The sequence below is a fragment of the Thalassophryne amazonica genome, chromosome 5 (genome assembly GCF_902500255.1).
Source record: "Thalassophryne amazonica chromosome 5, fThaAma1.1, whole genome shotgun sequence".
NCBI lineage: Eukaryota > Metazoa > Chordata > Actinopteri > Batrachoidiformes > Batrachoididae > Thalassophryne > Thalassophryne amazonica.
Genome location: NC_047107.1, coordinates 2,873,477 through 2,891,148, shown reverse-complemented (window position 1 = coordinate 2,891,148; position 17,672 = coordinate 2,873,477). Strand labels below are relative to the sequence as shown.

At 39.4% G+C, this 17,672-nt stretch overlaps 1 protein-coding gene across 3 annotated transcripts in view; it reads left to right on the top strand.

Moving 5' to 3' along the window:
• The first annotated feature begins 2,178 nt into the window (after positions 1 to 2,178).
• The window catches only part of si:ch211-158d24.2 (multiple epidermal growth factor-like domains protein 9), a 174,767-nt gene continuing 159,273 nt past the window's right edge, over positions 2,179 to 17,672 (top strand). Inside the window, exon 1 of one of the 3 annotated variants that reach the window (XM_034169653.1) lies at positions 2,179 to 2,556. In XM_034169653.1, coding sequence (XP_034025544.1) covers positions 2,259 to 2,556 — 298 coding nt within the window. In that variant the 5' untranslated portion in view covers positions 2,179 to 2,258. The remainder of the gene's footprint in view (positions 2,557 to 17,672) is intronic. The other 2 variants (XM_034169654.1, XM_034169652.1) reach the window with 2 other exon arrangements.

Genomic DNA, 17,672 nt, shown 5'->3' with positions numbered 1-17,672 from the left:
AGCTGTTTTACAACTACCCTTTCAAGAATTTTTGAGAGAAAAGGAAGGTTGGAGATTGGCCTATAATTAGCTAAGATAGCTGGGTCAAGTGATGGCTTTTTAAGTAATGGTTTAATTACTACCACCTTAAAAGCATGTGGTACATAGCCAACTAATAAAGATAGATTGATCATATTTAAGATCGAAGCATTAATTAATGGTAGGGCTTCCTTGAGCAGCCTGGTAGGAATGGGGTCTAATAAACATGTTGATGGTTTGGAGGAAGTAACTAATGAAAATAACTCAGACAGGACAATCGGAGAGAAAGAGTCTAACCAAATACCGGCATCACTGAAAGCAGCCAAAGAGAACGATTTGTCTTTGGGATGGTTATGAGTAATTTTTTCTCTAATAGTTAAAATTTTATTAGCAAAGAAAGTCATGAAGTCATTACTAGTTAAAGTTAATGGAATACTCAGCTCAATAGAGCTCTGACTCTTTGTCAGCCTGGCTACAGTGCTGAAAAGAAACCTGTGGTTGTTCTTATTTTCTTCAATTAGTGATGAGTAGAAAGATGTCCTAGCTTTACGGAGGGCTTTTTTTTATAGAGCAACAGACTCTTTTTCCAGGCTAAGTGAAGATCTTCTAAATTAGTGAGACGCCATTTCCTCTCCAACTTACGGGTTATCTGCTTTAAGCTGCAAGTTTGTGAGTTATACCACGGAGTCAGGCACTTCTGATTTAAAGCTCTCTTTTTCAGAGGAGCTACAGCATCCAAAGTTGTCTTCAATAAGGATGTAAAACTATTGACGAGATACTCTATCTCACTTACAGAGTTTAGGTAGCTACTCTGCACTGTTGTTATATGGCATTAGAGAACATAAAGAAGGAATCATATCCTTAAACCTAGTTACAGCGCTTTCTTACACCCTTTAAATGCTCACATGTTGCTAGAAAGGTGCCGTCACATGATGAATTTGTTTCTGTTAATAGTAAACATTTTCATTCCATCAATGTTCAGTGTGTAGTACAGATGTGCATCTGGAGGGTGCACGGTGCGCCATGAGGGGGTGGGGGGTGGCTTGGTGGTTAAATAATTTATCCGTGTCATTGTTCTGAATGAAAACTGGCGCGGACACATTTGGGCATATGTGCATTCAAATGTCTTATTTTTAAATTATTTTTTATTTTTCTTATTAATATGTTTTTCTTTTTCTTGATGGTGGAACTTGAGATGAGCATCTTAACGAGCCCCCGACGGTGTTCAGGATTTGTCAGTAAACGTGTGTGTCATGTTAATGTCACACACTGTCACGCAGCTCAGTTCAACATTTACAGACACAAACGTACTTATTTAATTTCCGTTTCACAGCGAGCTGAGAGAACCGTGGTCGAACCACAGCTTGTGTTGTTTTTGTACGATGTCTCTGAAAGATCTTCAATTTTTACACAAAACAACACAGAGACGATGGCGGGCGTCATCAAAAACACACAACACTCGACACTTATGGTGCTGTCAGCACGACACAACCAGACTATTTGAATACATTTGCATATTCAGATGGAGGCATGACCAGGGAGCAGTTTGGTGCATGTGCGCGTGTGTTTGATTCCAGTGGGATGTACAAACTGAACTTGTGCGGAGTCACGTCTACGCACACTGTCGTACATCTGAATATATTTGTGCTTACGCCTGATTCAGGGTTTTGGCGTACGCCAACTTTTAGTCGAGAGTCCACATTAGTCTTTGGATGTGAGGCCGCTAGTGTTTCACCTGACTCTTTGATGGACACAATTTGGGGTGGAGTCGCCTCAGCGCATCAGGGGACCCGGGGTCCTGACGCAATGTCATTCCTGTGGAAAGACCAGCCACCGTGCATTTCTTTCTGTGACGTGCAACACGTGCAAGGGATTATGGGATATCTCAATAGGGCAATGACACCGACTCATTGTTGAACCTGTCTCTAGTGGCTGCTTGAGGAACTGCAGGTTTGGCACTTCCAGACGAGCTTCACTTTTCAGCACCGGAAGCTGCAGCTTGGAAACAACAAGGTTTTTTTTTCTCTCTCTCTGTCTCTGCTCCACCAATGAGCGACGCAGAGATTTGACGTCGCGCGCCGTAGCCCCTCCCCCTGTCAGCACGCGCCCACCCGTGCCGGCCTGCCATTGGCTGCCGCAGCTGTCCGTCAGGGCGTCGGGCTGCGCAGCAGGTGAGGCGCCGCCGCTGTTGATGGACGCAGCTCCGCCGCAGACATGGAGGCTGAACGCTGAACGTTAACATGACCTTCCCGTCGCCCGCCGTCACCGCGCTGCGGCTCCTGCTGCCACTTCTCTGCCTCCTCGCTGCTGCCGGACGCTCCACGGACAGAGAGCTCCGGACCGGGCCCGGACTCACGCGGCCGCCGCCGCCTGCTATTGTTTCGGAGCCCAGCGGAACCGGTCCAGCCGCTCGGGACCCCGTCACGGCCGGAGGACGCGGCTCACGCAGACGGTCCACGGACACGCAACCGTCGGTGTTTGCTGCAGAGAAAAACCCACAGACGGTGTCCAACGAAGCCTGGTCCTCCGAGAGCCGAGGTAAGACCACAGACTGAGAACCGGACCACAGACCTCAGACCAGGACCACAGACCTCAAAGCCGGACCACAGACCTCAGACCAGGACCACAGACAGAGACCCGGACCACAGACCACAGACCTGGACCACAGACCCCAGACCCAGACCACAGACCTCAGACCAGGACCACAGACAGAGACCAGGACCACAGACCACAGACAGAGACCAGGACCACAGACAGTGACCCGGACCACAGACCTCAGACCAGGACCACAGACCTCAAAGCCGGACCACAGACCTCAGACCAGGACCACAGACAGAGACCCGGACCACAGACCACAGACCTGGACCACAGACCCCAGACCCAGACCACAGACCTCAGACCAGGACCACAGACAGAGACCAGGACCACAGACCACAGACAGAGACCAGGACCACAGACAGTGACCCGGACCACAGACCACAGACCTGGACCACAGACCCCAGACCCAGACCACAGACCTCAGACCCAGACCACAGACCTCAGACCAGGACCACAGACAGAGACCAGGACCACAGACAGAGACCCGGACCACAGACCACAGACCTGGACCACAGACCTCAGACCAGGACCACAGACCTCAGAGCCGGACCACAGACCTCAGACCAGGACCACAGACAGAGACCCGGACCACAGACCACAGACCTGGACCACAGACCCCAGACCCAGACCACAGACCTCAGACCAGGACCACAGACAGAGACCAGGACCACAGACCACAGACAGAGACCAGGACCACAGACAGAGACCCGGACCACAGACCACAGACCTGGACCACAGACCCCAGACCCAGACCACAGACCTCAGACCAGACCACAGACCTCAGACCAGGACCACAGACAGAGACCAGGACCACAGACAGAGACCCAGACCACAGACCTGGACCACAGACCTCAGACCAGGACCACAGACAGAGACCCGGACCACAGACCTCAGACCAGGACCACAGACCTCAGAGCCGGACCACAGACCTCAGACCAGGACCACAGACAGAGACCCGGACTACAGACCACAGACCTGGACCACAGACCTCAGACCAGGACCACAGACAGAGACCCGGACCACAGACCTCAGACCCGGACCACAGACCTCAGACCAGGACCACAGACAGAGACCAGGACCACAGACTGAGACCCGGACCACAGACAGAGACCCAGATCACAGACGCGGACCACAGACCACAGACCAGGACCACAGACAGAGACCCAGACCACAGACCTCAGACCAGGACCACAGACAGAGACTCGGACCACAGACCACAGACCTGGACCACAGACCTCAGACCAGGACCACAGACAGAGACCAGGACCACAGACAGAGACCTGGACCACAGACCTCAGACCCGGACCACAGACTGAGACCCGGACTGCAGACTGAGACCTGGACCACAGACCTCAGACCAGGACCACAGACAGAGACCAGGACCACAGACAGAGACCAGGACCACAGACCCGGACCACAGACCTCAGACCAGGACCACAGACAGAGACCCAGATCACAGACCACAGACCCGGACCACAGTCCTAGACCACAGACCTGGACCACAGACCTCAGACCTGGACCACAGACCACAGACCTGGACCACAGACCTCAGACCAGGACCACAGACAGAGACCCGGACCACAGACCTGGACCACAGACCTCAGACCAGGACCACAGACAGAGACCCGGACCACAGACCCGGACCACAGACCACAGACCTGGACCACAGACCTCAGACCAGGACCACAGACCTCAGACCAGAATTGACTGCACAGAGACCGTTTACAAAAAGTAAAAACACCTGGATTCAAGAAGTGAGTCATACAGACACTATTACACAAATAACACAGTTAAATGTTACTAACACAACCTGTGTAACTGACTGCACAGAGACCGTTTACAAAAAGTAAAAACACCTGGATTCAAGAAGTGAGTCATACAGACACTATTACACAAATAACACAGTTAAATATTACTAACACAACCTGTGTAACTGACTGCACAGAGACAGTTTACAAAAAGTAAAAACACCTGAATTCAAGAAGTGAGTCATACAGACACTATTACACAAATAACACAGTTAAATATTACTAACACAACCTGTGTAACTGACTGCACAGAGACGTTTACAAAAAGTAAAAACACCTGGATTCAAGAAGTGAGTCATACAGACACTATTACACAAATAACACAGTTAAATATTACTAACACAACCTGTGTAACTGACTGCACAGAGACGTTTACAAAAAGTAAAAACACCTGGATTCAAGAAGTGAGTCATACAGACACTATTACACAAATAACAGTTAAATATTACTAACACAACCTGTGTAACTGACTGCACAGAGACCGTTTACAAAAAGTAAAAACACCTGGATTCAAGAAGTGAGTCATACAGACACTATTACACAAATAACACAGTTAAATATTACTAACACAACCTGTGTAACTGGCCGCACAGAGACCGTTTACAAAAAGTAAAAACACCTGGATTCAAGAAGTGAGTCATACAGACACTATTACACAAATAACACAGTTAAATATTACTAACACAACCTGTGTAACTGACTGCACAGAGACCGTTTACAAAAAGTAAAAACACCTGGATTCAAGAAGTGAGTCATACAGACACTATTACACAAATAAGACAGTTAAATATTACTAACACAACCTGTGTAAGTAACACAACAGTTAAATATTACTAACACAACCTGTGTAACTGACTGCACAGAGACCGTTTACAAAAAGCAAAACCACCTGGATTCAAGAAGTGAGTCATACAGACACTATTACACAAATAACACAGTTAAATATTACTAACACAACCTGTGTAACTGACTGCACAGAGACCGTTTACAAAAAGCAAAACCACCTGGATTCAAGAAGTGAGTCATACAGACACTATTACACAAATAACACAGTTAAATATTACTAACACAACCTGTGTAACTGACTGCACAGAGACAGTTTACAAAAAGTAAAAACACCTGGATTCAAGAAGTGAGTCATACAGACACTATTACACAAATAACACAGTTAAATATTACTAACACAACCTGTGTAACTGACTGCACAGAGACAGTTTACAAAAAGTAAAAACACCTGGATTCAAGAAGTGAGTCATACAGACACTATTACACAAATAACACAGTTAAATATTACTAACACAACCTGTGTAACTGACTGCACAGAGACAGTTTACAAAAAGTAAAAACACCTGGATTCAAGAAGTGAGTCATACAGACACTATTACACAAATAAGACAGTTAAATATTAATAACACAACCTGTGTAACTGACTGCACAGAGACCGTTTACAAAAAGTAAAAACACCTGGATTCAAGAAGTGAGTCATACAGACACTATTACACAAATAAGACAGTTAAATATTAATAACACAACCTGTGTAACTGACTGCACAGAGACCGTTTACAAAAAGTAAAAACACCTGGATTCAAGAAGTGAGTCATACAGACACTATTACACAAATAACACAGTTAAATATTACTAACACAACCTGTGTAAGTAACACAACAGTTAAATATTACTAACACAACCTGTGTAACTGACTGCACAGAGACCGTTTACAAAAAGCAAAAACACCTGGATTCAAGAAGTGAGTCATACAGACACTATTACACAAATAACACAGTTAAATATTACTAACACAACCTGTGTAACTGACTGCACAGAGACAGTTTACAAAAGTAAAAACACCTGGATTCAAGAAGTGAGTCATACAGACACTATTACACAAATAAGACAGTTAAATATTACTAACACAACCTGTGTAAGTAACACAACAGTTAAATATTACTAACACAACCTGTGTAACTGACTGCACAGAGACCGTTTACAAAAAGCAAAACCACCTGGATTCAAGAAGTGAGTCATACAGACACTATTACACAAATAACACAGTTAAATATTACTAACACAACCTGTGTAACTGACTGCACAGAGACCGTTTACAAAAAGCAAAACCACCTGGATTCAAGAAGTGAGTCATACAGACACTATTACACAAATAACACAGTTAAATATTACTAACACAACCTGTGTAACTGACTGCACAGAGACAGTTTACAAAAAGTAAAAACACCTGGATTCAAGAAGTGAGTCATACAGACACTATTACACAAATAACACAGTTAAATATTACTAACACAACCTGTGTAACTGACTGCACAGAGACAGTTTACAAAAAGTAAAAACACCTGGATTCAAGAAGTGAGTCATACAGACACTATTACACAAATAACACAGTTAAATATTACTAACACAACCTGTGTAACTGACTGCACAGAGACAGTTTACAAAAAGTAAAAACACCTGGATTCAAGAAGTGAGTCATACAGACACTATTACACAAATAAGACAGTTAAATATTACTAACACAACCTGTGTAACTGACTGCACAGAGACCGTTTACAAAAAGTAAAAACACCTGGATTCAAGAAGTGAGTCATACAGACACTATTACACAAATAAGACAGTTAAATATTAATAACACAACCTGTGTAACTGACTGCACAGAGACCGTTTACAAAAAGTAAAAACACCTGGATTCAAGAAGTGAGTCATACAGACACTATTACACAAATAACACAGTTAAATATTACTAACACAACCTGTGTAACTGACTGCACAGAGACCGTTTACAAAAAGTAAAAACACCTGGATTCAAGAAGTGAGTCATACAGACACTATTACACAAATAACACAGTTAAATATTACTAACACAACCTGTGTAACTGACTGCACAGAGACCGTTTACAAAAAGTAAAAACACCTGGATTCAAGAAGTGAGTCATACAGACACTATTACACAAATAACACAGTTAAATATTACTAACACAACCTGTGTAACTGACTGCACAGAGAACGTTTACAAAAAGTAAAAACACCTGGATTCAAGAAGTGAGTCATACAGACACTATTACACAAATAACACAGTTAAATATTACTAACACAACCTGTGTAACTGACTGCACAGAGACCGTTTACAAAAAGTAAAAACACCTGGATTCAAGAAGTGAGTCATACAGACACTATTACACAAATAACACAGTTAAATATTACTAACACAACCTGTGTAAGTAACACAACAGTTAAATATTACTAACACAACCTGTGTAACTGACTGCACAGAGACCGTTTACAAAAAGCAAAACCACCTGGATTCAAGAAGTGAGTCATACAGACACTATTACACAAATAACACAGTTAAATATTACTAACACAACCTGTGTAACTGACTGCACAGAGACAGTTTACAAAAAGTAAAAACACCTGGATTCAAGAAGTGAGTCATACAGACACTATTACACAAATAAGACAGTTAAATATTACTAACACAACCTGTGTAAGTAACACAACAGTTAAATATTACTAACACAACCTGTGTAACTGACTGCACAGAGACCGTTTACAAAAAGCAAAACCACCTGGATTCAAGAAGTGAGTCATACAGACACTATTACACAAATAACACAGTTAAATATTACTAACACAACCTGTGTAACTGACTGCACAGAGACAGTTTACAAAAAGTAAAAACACCTGGATTCAAGAAGTGAGTCATACAGACACTATTACACAAATAAGACAGTTAAATATTACTAACACAACCTGTGTAAGTAACACAACAGTTAAATATTACTAACACAACCTGTGTAACTGACTGCACAGAGACCGTTTACAAAAAGCAAAACCACCTGGATTCAAGAAGTGAGTCATACAGACACTATTACACAAATAACACAGTTAAATATTACTAACACAACCTGTGTAACTGACTGCACAGAGACAGTTTACAAAAAGTAAAAACACCTGGATTCAAGAAGTGAGTCATACAGACACTATTACACAAATAACACAGTTAAATATTACTAACACAACCTGTGTAACTGACTGCACAGAGACAGTTTACAAAAAGTAAAAACACCTGGATTCAAGAAGTGAGTCATACAGACACTATTACACAAATAACACAGTTAAATATTACTAACACAACCTGTGTAACTGACTGCACAGAGACCGTTTACAAAAAGTAAAAACACCTGGATTCAAGAAGTGAGTCATACAGACACTATTACACAAATAACACAGTTAAATATTACTAACACAACCTGTGTAACTGACTGCACAGAGACAGTTTACAAAAAGTAAAAACACCTGGATTCAAGAAGTGAGTCATACAGACACTATTACACAAATAAGACAGTTAAATATTACTAACACAACCTGTGTAACTGACTGCACAGAGACCGTTTACAAAAAGTAAAAACACCTGGATTCAAGAAGTGAGTCATACAGACACTATTACACAAATAGCACAGTTAAATATTACTAACACAACCTGTGTAACTGACTGCACAGAGACCGTTTACAAAAAGTAAAAACACCTGGATTCAAGAAGTGAGTCATACAGACACTATTACACAAATAACACAGTTAAATATTACTAACACAACCTGTGTAACTGACTGCACAGAGACCGTTTACAAAAAGTAAAAACTACCTGGATTCAAGAAGTGAGTCATACAGACACTATTACACAAATAACACAGTTAAATATTACTAACACAACCTGTGTAAGTAACACAACAGTTAAATATTACTAACACAACCTGTGTAACTGACTGCACAGAGACCGTTTACAAAAAGCAAAACCACCTGGATTCAAGAAGTGAGTCATACAGACACTATTACACAAATAACACAGTTAAATATTACTAACACAACCTGTGTAACTGACTGCACAGAGACAGTTTACAAAAAGTAAAAACACCTGGATTCAAGAAGTGAGTCATACAGACACTATTACACAAATAAGACAGTTAAATATTACTAACACAACCTGTGTAAGTAACACAACAGTTAAATATTACTAACACAACCTGTGTAACTGACTGCACAGAGACCGTTTACAAAAAGCAAAACCACCTGGATTCAAGAAGTGAGTCATACAGACACTATTACACAAATAACACAGTTAAATATTACTAACACAACCTGTGTAACTGACTGCACAGACAGTTTACTAAAAGTAAAAACACCTGGATTCAAGAAGTGAGTCATACAGACACTATTACACAAATAACACAGTTAAATATTACTAACACAACCTGTGTAACTGACTGCACAGAGACAGTTTACAAAAAGTAAAAACACCTGGATTCAAGAAGTGAGTCATACAGACACTATTACACAAATAAGACAGTTAAATATTACTAACACAACCTGTGTAAGTAACACAACAGTTAAATATTACTAACACAACCTGTGTAACTGACTGCACAGAGACCGTTTACAAAAAGCAAAACCACCTGGATTCAAGAAGTGAGTCATACAGACACTATTACACAAATAACACAGTTAAATATTACTAACACAACCTGTGTAACTGACTGCACAGAGACAGTTTACAAAAAGTAAAAACACCTGGATTCAAGAAGTGAGTCATACAGACACTATTACACAAATAACACAGTTAAATATTACTAACACAACCTGTGTAACTGACTGCACAGAGACAGTTTACAAAAAGTAAAAACACCTGGATTCAAGAAGTGAGTCATACAGACACTATTACACAAATAACACAGTTAAATATTACTAACACAACCTGTGTAACTGACTGCACAGAGACAGTTTACAAAAAGTAAAAACACCTGGATTCAAGAAGTGAGTCATACAGACACTATTACACAAATAAGACAGTTAAATATTACTAACACAACCTGTGTAACTGACTGCACAGAGACCGTTTACAAAAAGTAAAAACACCTGGATTCAAGAAGTGAGTCATACAGACACTATTACACAAATAAGACAGTTAAATATTAATAACACAACCTGTGTAACTGACTGCACAGAGACCGTTTACAAAAAGTAAAAACACCTGGATTCAAGAAGTGAGTCATACAGACACTATTACACAAATAACACAGTTAAATATTACTAACACAACCTGTGTAACTGACTGCACAGAGACCGTTTACAAAAAGTAAAAACACCTGAATTCAAGAAGTGAGTCATACAGACACTATTACACAAATAACACAGTTAAATATTACTAACACAACCTGTGTAAGTAACACAACAGTTAAATATTACTAACACAACCTGTGTAACTGACTGCACAGAGACCGTTTACAAAAAGCAAAACCACCTGGATTCAAGAAGTGAGTCATACAGACACTATTACACAAATAACACAGTTAAATATTACTAACACAACCTGTGTAACTGACTGCACAGAGACAGTTTACAAAAAGTAAAAACACCTGGATTCAAGAAGTGAGTCATACAGACACTATTACACAAATAACACAGTTAAATATTACTAACACAACCTGTGTAACTGACTGCACAGAGACCGTTTACAAAAAGCAAAACCACCTGGATTCAAGAAGTGAGTCATACAGACACTATTACACAAATAACACAGTTAAATATTACTAACACAACCTGTGTAACTGACTGCACAGAGACAGTTTACAAAAAGTAAAAACACCTGGATTCAAGAAGTGAGTCATACAGACACTATTACACAAATAACACAGTTAAATATTACTAACACAACCTGTGTAACTGACTGCACAGAGACAGTTTACAAAAAGTAAAAACACCTGGATTCAAGAAGTGAGTCATACAGACACTATTACACAAATAAGACAGTTAAATATTACTAACACAACCTGTGTAACTGACTGCACAGAGACCGTTTACAAAAAGTAAAAACACCTGGATTCAAGAAGTGAGTCATACAGACACTATTACACAAATAACACAGTTAAATATTACTAACACAACCTGTGTAACTGACTGCACAGAGACCGTTTACAAAAGTAAAAACACCTGGATTCAAGAAGTGAGTCATACAGACACTATTACACAAATAACACAGTTAAATATTACTAACACAACCTGTGTAAGTAACACAACAGTTAAATATTACTAACACAACCTGTGTAACTGACTGCACAGAGACCGTTTACAAAAAGCAAAACCACCTGGATTCAAGAAGTGAGTCATACAGACACTATTACACAAATAACACAGTTAAATATTACTAACACAACCTGTGTAACTGACTGCACAGAGACAGTTTACAAAAAGTAAAAACACCTGGATTCAAGAAGTGAGTCATACAGACACTATTACACAAATAAGACAGTTAAATATTACTAACACAACCTGTGTAAGTAACACAACAGTTAAATATTACTAACACAACCTGTGTAACTGACTGCACAGAGACCGTTTACAAAAAGTAAAACACCTGAATTCAAGAAGTGAGTCATACAGACACTATTACACAAATAACACAGTTAAATATTACTAACACAACCTGTGTAAGTAACACAACAGTTAAATATTACTAACACAACCTGTGTAACTGACTGCACAGAGACCGTTTACAAAAAGCAAAACCACCTGGATTCAAGAAGTGAGTCATACAGACACTATTACACAAATAACACAGTTAAATATTACTAACACAACCTGTGTAACTGACTGCACAGAGACAGTTTACAAAAAGTAAAAACACCTGGATTCAAGAAGTGAGTCATACAGACACTATTACACAAATAACACAGTTAAATATTACTAACACAACCTGTGTAACTGACTGCACAGAGACCGTTTACAAAAAGCAAAACCACCTGGATTCAAGAAGTGAGTCATACAGACACTATTACACAAATAACACAGTTAAATATTACTAACACAACCTGTGTAACTGACTGCACAGAGACAGTTTACAAAAAGTAAAAACACCTGGATTCAAGAAGTGAGTCATACAGACACTATTACACAAATAACACAGTTAAATATTACTAACACAACCTGTGTAACTGACTGCACAGAGACAGTTTACAAAAAGTAAAAACACCTGGATTCAAGAAGTGAGTCATACAGACACTATTACACAAATAAGACAGTTAAATATTACTAACACAACCTGTGTAACTGACTGCACAGAGACCGTTTACAAAAAGTAAAAACACCTGGATTCAAGAAGTGAGTCATACAGACACTATTACACAAATAACACAGTTAAATATTACTAACACAACCTGTGTAACTGACTGCACAGAGACCGTTTACAAAAAGTAAAAACACCTGGATTCAAGAAGTGAGTCATACAGACACTATTACACAAATAACACAGTTAAATATTACTAACACAACCTGTGTAAGTAACACAACAGTTAAATATTACTAACACAACCTGTGTAACTGACTGCACAGAGACCGTTTACAAAAAGCAAAACCACCTGGATTCAAGAAGTGAGTCATACAGACACTATTACACAAATAACACAGTTAAATATTACTAACACAACCTGTGTAACTGACTGCACAGAGACAGTTTACAAAAAGTAAAAACACCTGGATTCAAGAAGTGAGTCATACAGACACTATTACACAAATAAGACAGTTAAATATTACTAACACAACCTGTGTAAGTAACACAACAGTTAAATATTACTAACACAACCTGTGTAACTGACTGCACAGAGACCGTTTACAAAAAGTAAAAACACCTGGATTCAAGAAGTGAGTCATACAGACACTATTACACAAATAACACAGTTAAATATTACTAACACAACCTGTGTAACTGACTGCACAGAGACAGTTTACAAAAAGTAAAAACACCTGGATTCAAGAAGTGAGTCATACAGACACTATTACACAAATAAGACAGTTAAATATTACTAACACAACCTGTGTAACTGACTGCACAGAGACCGTTTACAAAAAGTAAAAACACCTGGATTCAAGAAGTGAGTCATACAGACACTATTACACAAATAAGACAGTTAAATATTAATAACACAACCTGTGTAACTGACTGCACAGAGACAGTTTACAAAAAGTAAAACACCTGGATTCAAGAAGTGAGTCATACAGACACTATTACACAAATAAGCACAGTTAAATATTACTAACACAACCTGTGTAACTGACTGCACAGAGGACCGTTTACAAAAAGTAAAACACCTGATTCAAGAAGTGAGTCATACAGACACTATTACACAAATAACACAGTTAAATATTACTAACACAACCTGTGTAAGTAACACAACAGTTAAATATTACTAACACAACCTGTGTAACTGACTGCACAGAGACCGTTTACAAAAAGCAAAACCACCTGGATTCAAGAAGTGAGTCATACAGACACTATTACACAAATAACACAGTTAAATATTACTAACACAACCTGTGTAACTGACTGCACAGAGACAGTTTACAAAAGTAAAAACACCTGGATTCAAGAAGTGAGTCATACAGACACTATTACACAATAAGACAGTAAATATTACTAACACAACCTGTGTAAGTAACACAACAGTTAAATATTACTAACACAACCTGTGTAACTGACTGCACAGAGACCGTTTACAAAAAGCAAAACCACCTGGATTCAAGAAGTGAGTCATACAGACACTATTACACAAATAACACAGTTAAATATTACTAACACAACCTGTGTAACTGACTGCACAGAGACAGTTTACAAAAAGTAAAAACACCTGGATTCAAGAAGTGAGTCATACAGACACTATTACACAAATAACACAGTTAAATATTACTAACACAACCTGTGTAACTGACTGCACAGAGACAGTTTACAAAAAGTAAAAACACCTGGATTCAAGAAGTGAGTCATACAGACACTATTACACAAATAAGACAGTTAAATATTACTAACACAACCTGTGTAAGTAACACAACAGTTAAATATTACTAACACAACCTGTGTAACTGACTGCACAGAGACCGTTTACAAAAAGCAAAACCACCTGGATTCAAGAAGTGAGTCATACAGACACTATTACACAAATAACACAGTTAAATATTACTAACACAACCTGTGTAACTGACTGCACAGAGACAGTTTACAAAAAGTAAAAACACCTGGATTCAAGAAGTGAGTCATACAGACACTATTACACAAATAACACAGTTAAATATTACTAACACAACCTGTGTAACTGACTGCACAGAGACAGTTTACAAAAAGTAAAAACACCTGGATTCAAGAAGTGAGTCATACAGACACTATTACACAAATAACACAGTTAAATATTACTAACACAACCTGTGTAACTGACTGCACAGAGACAGTTTACAAAAAGTAAAAACACCTGGATTCAAGAAGTGAGTCATACAGACACTATTACACAAATAAGACAGTTAAATATTACTAACACAACCTGTGTAACTGACTGCACAGAGACCGTTTACAAAAAGTAAAAACACCTGGATTCAAGAAGTGAGTCATACAGACACTATTACACAAATAAGACAGTTAAATATTAATAACACAACCTGTGTAACTGACTGCACAGAGACCGTTTACAAAAAGTAAAAACACCTGGATTCAAGAAGTGAGTCATACAGACACTATTACACAAATAACACAGTTAAATATTACTAACACAACCTGTGTAACTGACTGCACAGAGACCGTTTACAAAAAGTAAAAACACCTGATTCAAGAAGTGAGTCATACAGACACTATTACACAAATAACACAGTTAAATATTACTAACACAACCTGTGTAAGTAACACAACAGTTAAATATTACTAACACAACCTGTGTAACTGACTGCACAGAGACCGTTTACAAAAAGCAAAACCACCTGGATTCAAGAAGTGAGTCATACAGACACTATTACACAAATAACACAGTTAAATATTACTAACACAACCTGTGTAACTGACTGCACAGAGACAGTTTACAAAAAGTAAAAACACCTGGATTCAAGAAGTGAGTCATACAGACACTATTACACAAATAACACAGTTAAATATTACTAACACAACCTGTGTAACTGACTGCACAGAGACCGTTTACAAAAAGCAAAACCACCTGGATTCAAGAAGTGAGTCATACAGACACTATTACACAAATAACACAGTTAAATATTACTAACACAACCTGTGTAACTGACTGCACAGAGACAGTTTACAAAAAGTAAAAACACCTGGATTCAAGAAGTGAGTCATACAGACACTATTACACAAATAACACAGTTAAATATTACTAACACAACCTGTGTAACTGACTGCACAGAGACAGTTTTACAAAAAGTAAAAACACCTGGATTCAAGAAGTGAGTCATACAGACACTATTACACAAATAAGACAGTAAATATTACTAACACAACCTGTGTAAGTAACACAACAGGTTAAAATATTACTAACAAACTGTGTAACTGACTGCACAGAGACAGTTTACAAAAAGTAAAAACACCTGGATTCAAGAAGTGAGTCATACAGACACTATTACACAAATAACACAGTAAAATTACTAACACAAACCTGTGTAACTGACTGCACAGAGACAGTTTACAAAAAGTAAAAACACCTGGATTCAAGAAGTGAGTCATACAGACACTATTACACAAATAACACAGTTAAATATTACTAACACAACCTGTGTAACTGACTGCACAGAGACAGTTTACAAAAAAGTAAAAACACCTGGATTCAAGAAGTGAGTCATACAGACACTATTACACAAATAAGACAGTTAAATATTACTAACACAACCTGTGTAACTGACTGCACAGAGACCGTTTACAAAAAGTAAAAACACCTGGATTCAAGAAGTGAGTCATACAGACACTATTACACAAATAAGACAGTTAAATATTAATAACACAACCTGTGTAAGTAACACAACAGTTAAATATTTAGTGGCTGTTTCTCCCTCTGGAATAATCATGTTTTTGTTTTTTTTTCCTGATACTGATGGTGGAAAATGTAGTAACATGTACAGAACACACACACACCCACCCATATGTATATATATATATATAATATTTTTTAATTTATGTGTTGAAAACACTGTTTTCTTTTTAACAATAAAAATAACCAACTGAAAGTGTCTTATTTCCATCCTTCTTTATTTTCTTTTCACACTGTGCTCTTTTGTTGTCTGTAGCACACGTTACACCTGATATATTTAAGACATTCAGATATTTGGGGAAGACCAGAACCTTCTTTGTAACAAATTCATCCACTAATGTTGGAAGCAGGTGAGAAAAGTAGAAATTCTGGATGCTGAAACTCAAACCCAGGCTCAGTGATTGGGGACATTAAGGCTTCTGTTGGACTCTATGTCTGTCTGAAGGTAAATAGGTTGTGCCCTAAGACCTCTTTCAGCAGAACGGGACCGACCTCATTACTGTGCAGGTCCTGATGTGCCTCAGAATCTTTCACTGCCTCCCCGTCTGGAGCGAGAGCTAAGAAAGGAGCTAAACATGCTCCTGTCTGTTATCTTCGGCCACTTCTTCATGTCGTCCTCCCACCTCTCTGTATTTGTAGACAGCGGGATTGTTCATGTGGTCTCGTCTGAGCTGTGACAGCTGCTGTTTATGTCTGTAACCCTCATAGAAAGTGGATTAGCACAAACAGCTAACGTATACAAACGGTGGTTCCAGTTCATATTGTAAGTCTCACCAATAATTCATGCAAAGCCTCATGGGGGCTCGGAATAAGGTGGATAGGGTCTGGAACCTATCTCAGTCTGACTGCACACTAGCTGCTGATTGGGTGAGAGTTCCTACATTATCATTATAACAGAGTTCAGGTTCTCACAAAATACCACAAAATTCAGTTGTGCACACAGCAGCCACGTGCTCTGCTTTACTGATGTGGGTCTGTGGTGCGCAGCTTCCCCCATCGATTTCCTCTAAAGTGTTGCTTATAAATGTGCCGTGCGCCCTGTTGACGAACAGATCAAGCTGACGGAATCCCGTAAGAATCGGCCCAATAAAGATGTTTTTGCTAAGTCAGTTAAAAAAGTGCGCCTCGTCTCACTTTCGTCTGTGAGGTGGAGCGAGCAGCCGTGAGATCAACACACTGTGTGCTGTGTGGTTTAAAAAATACACAAACTGCTTAAAAAATCTCTTTTATGCCGGCAGCAGTGCGCATCTGCCTCGCTGCTCCGTCGCGAGGACTCACAGAGCCGATTACAGACATTTAAAAACAGCCAATAGCGTGATGGAATGCGAACACCCCCACACCCAACCAAAGTTCCACTTTGGAAGATATTTTAGTTTTTTTTTTTTTTTTATAATAA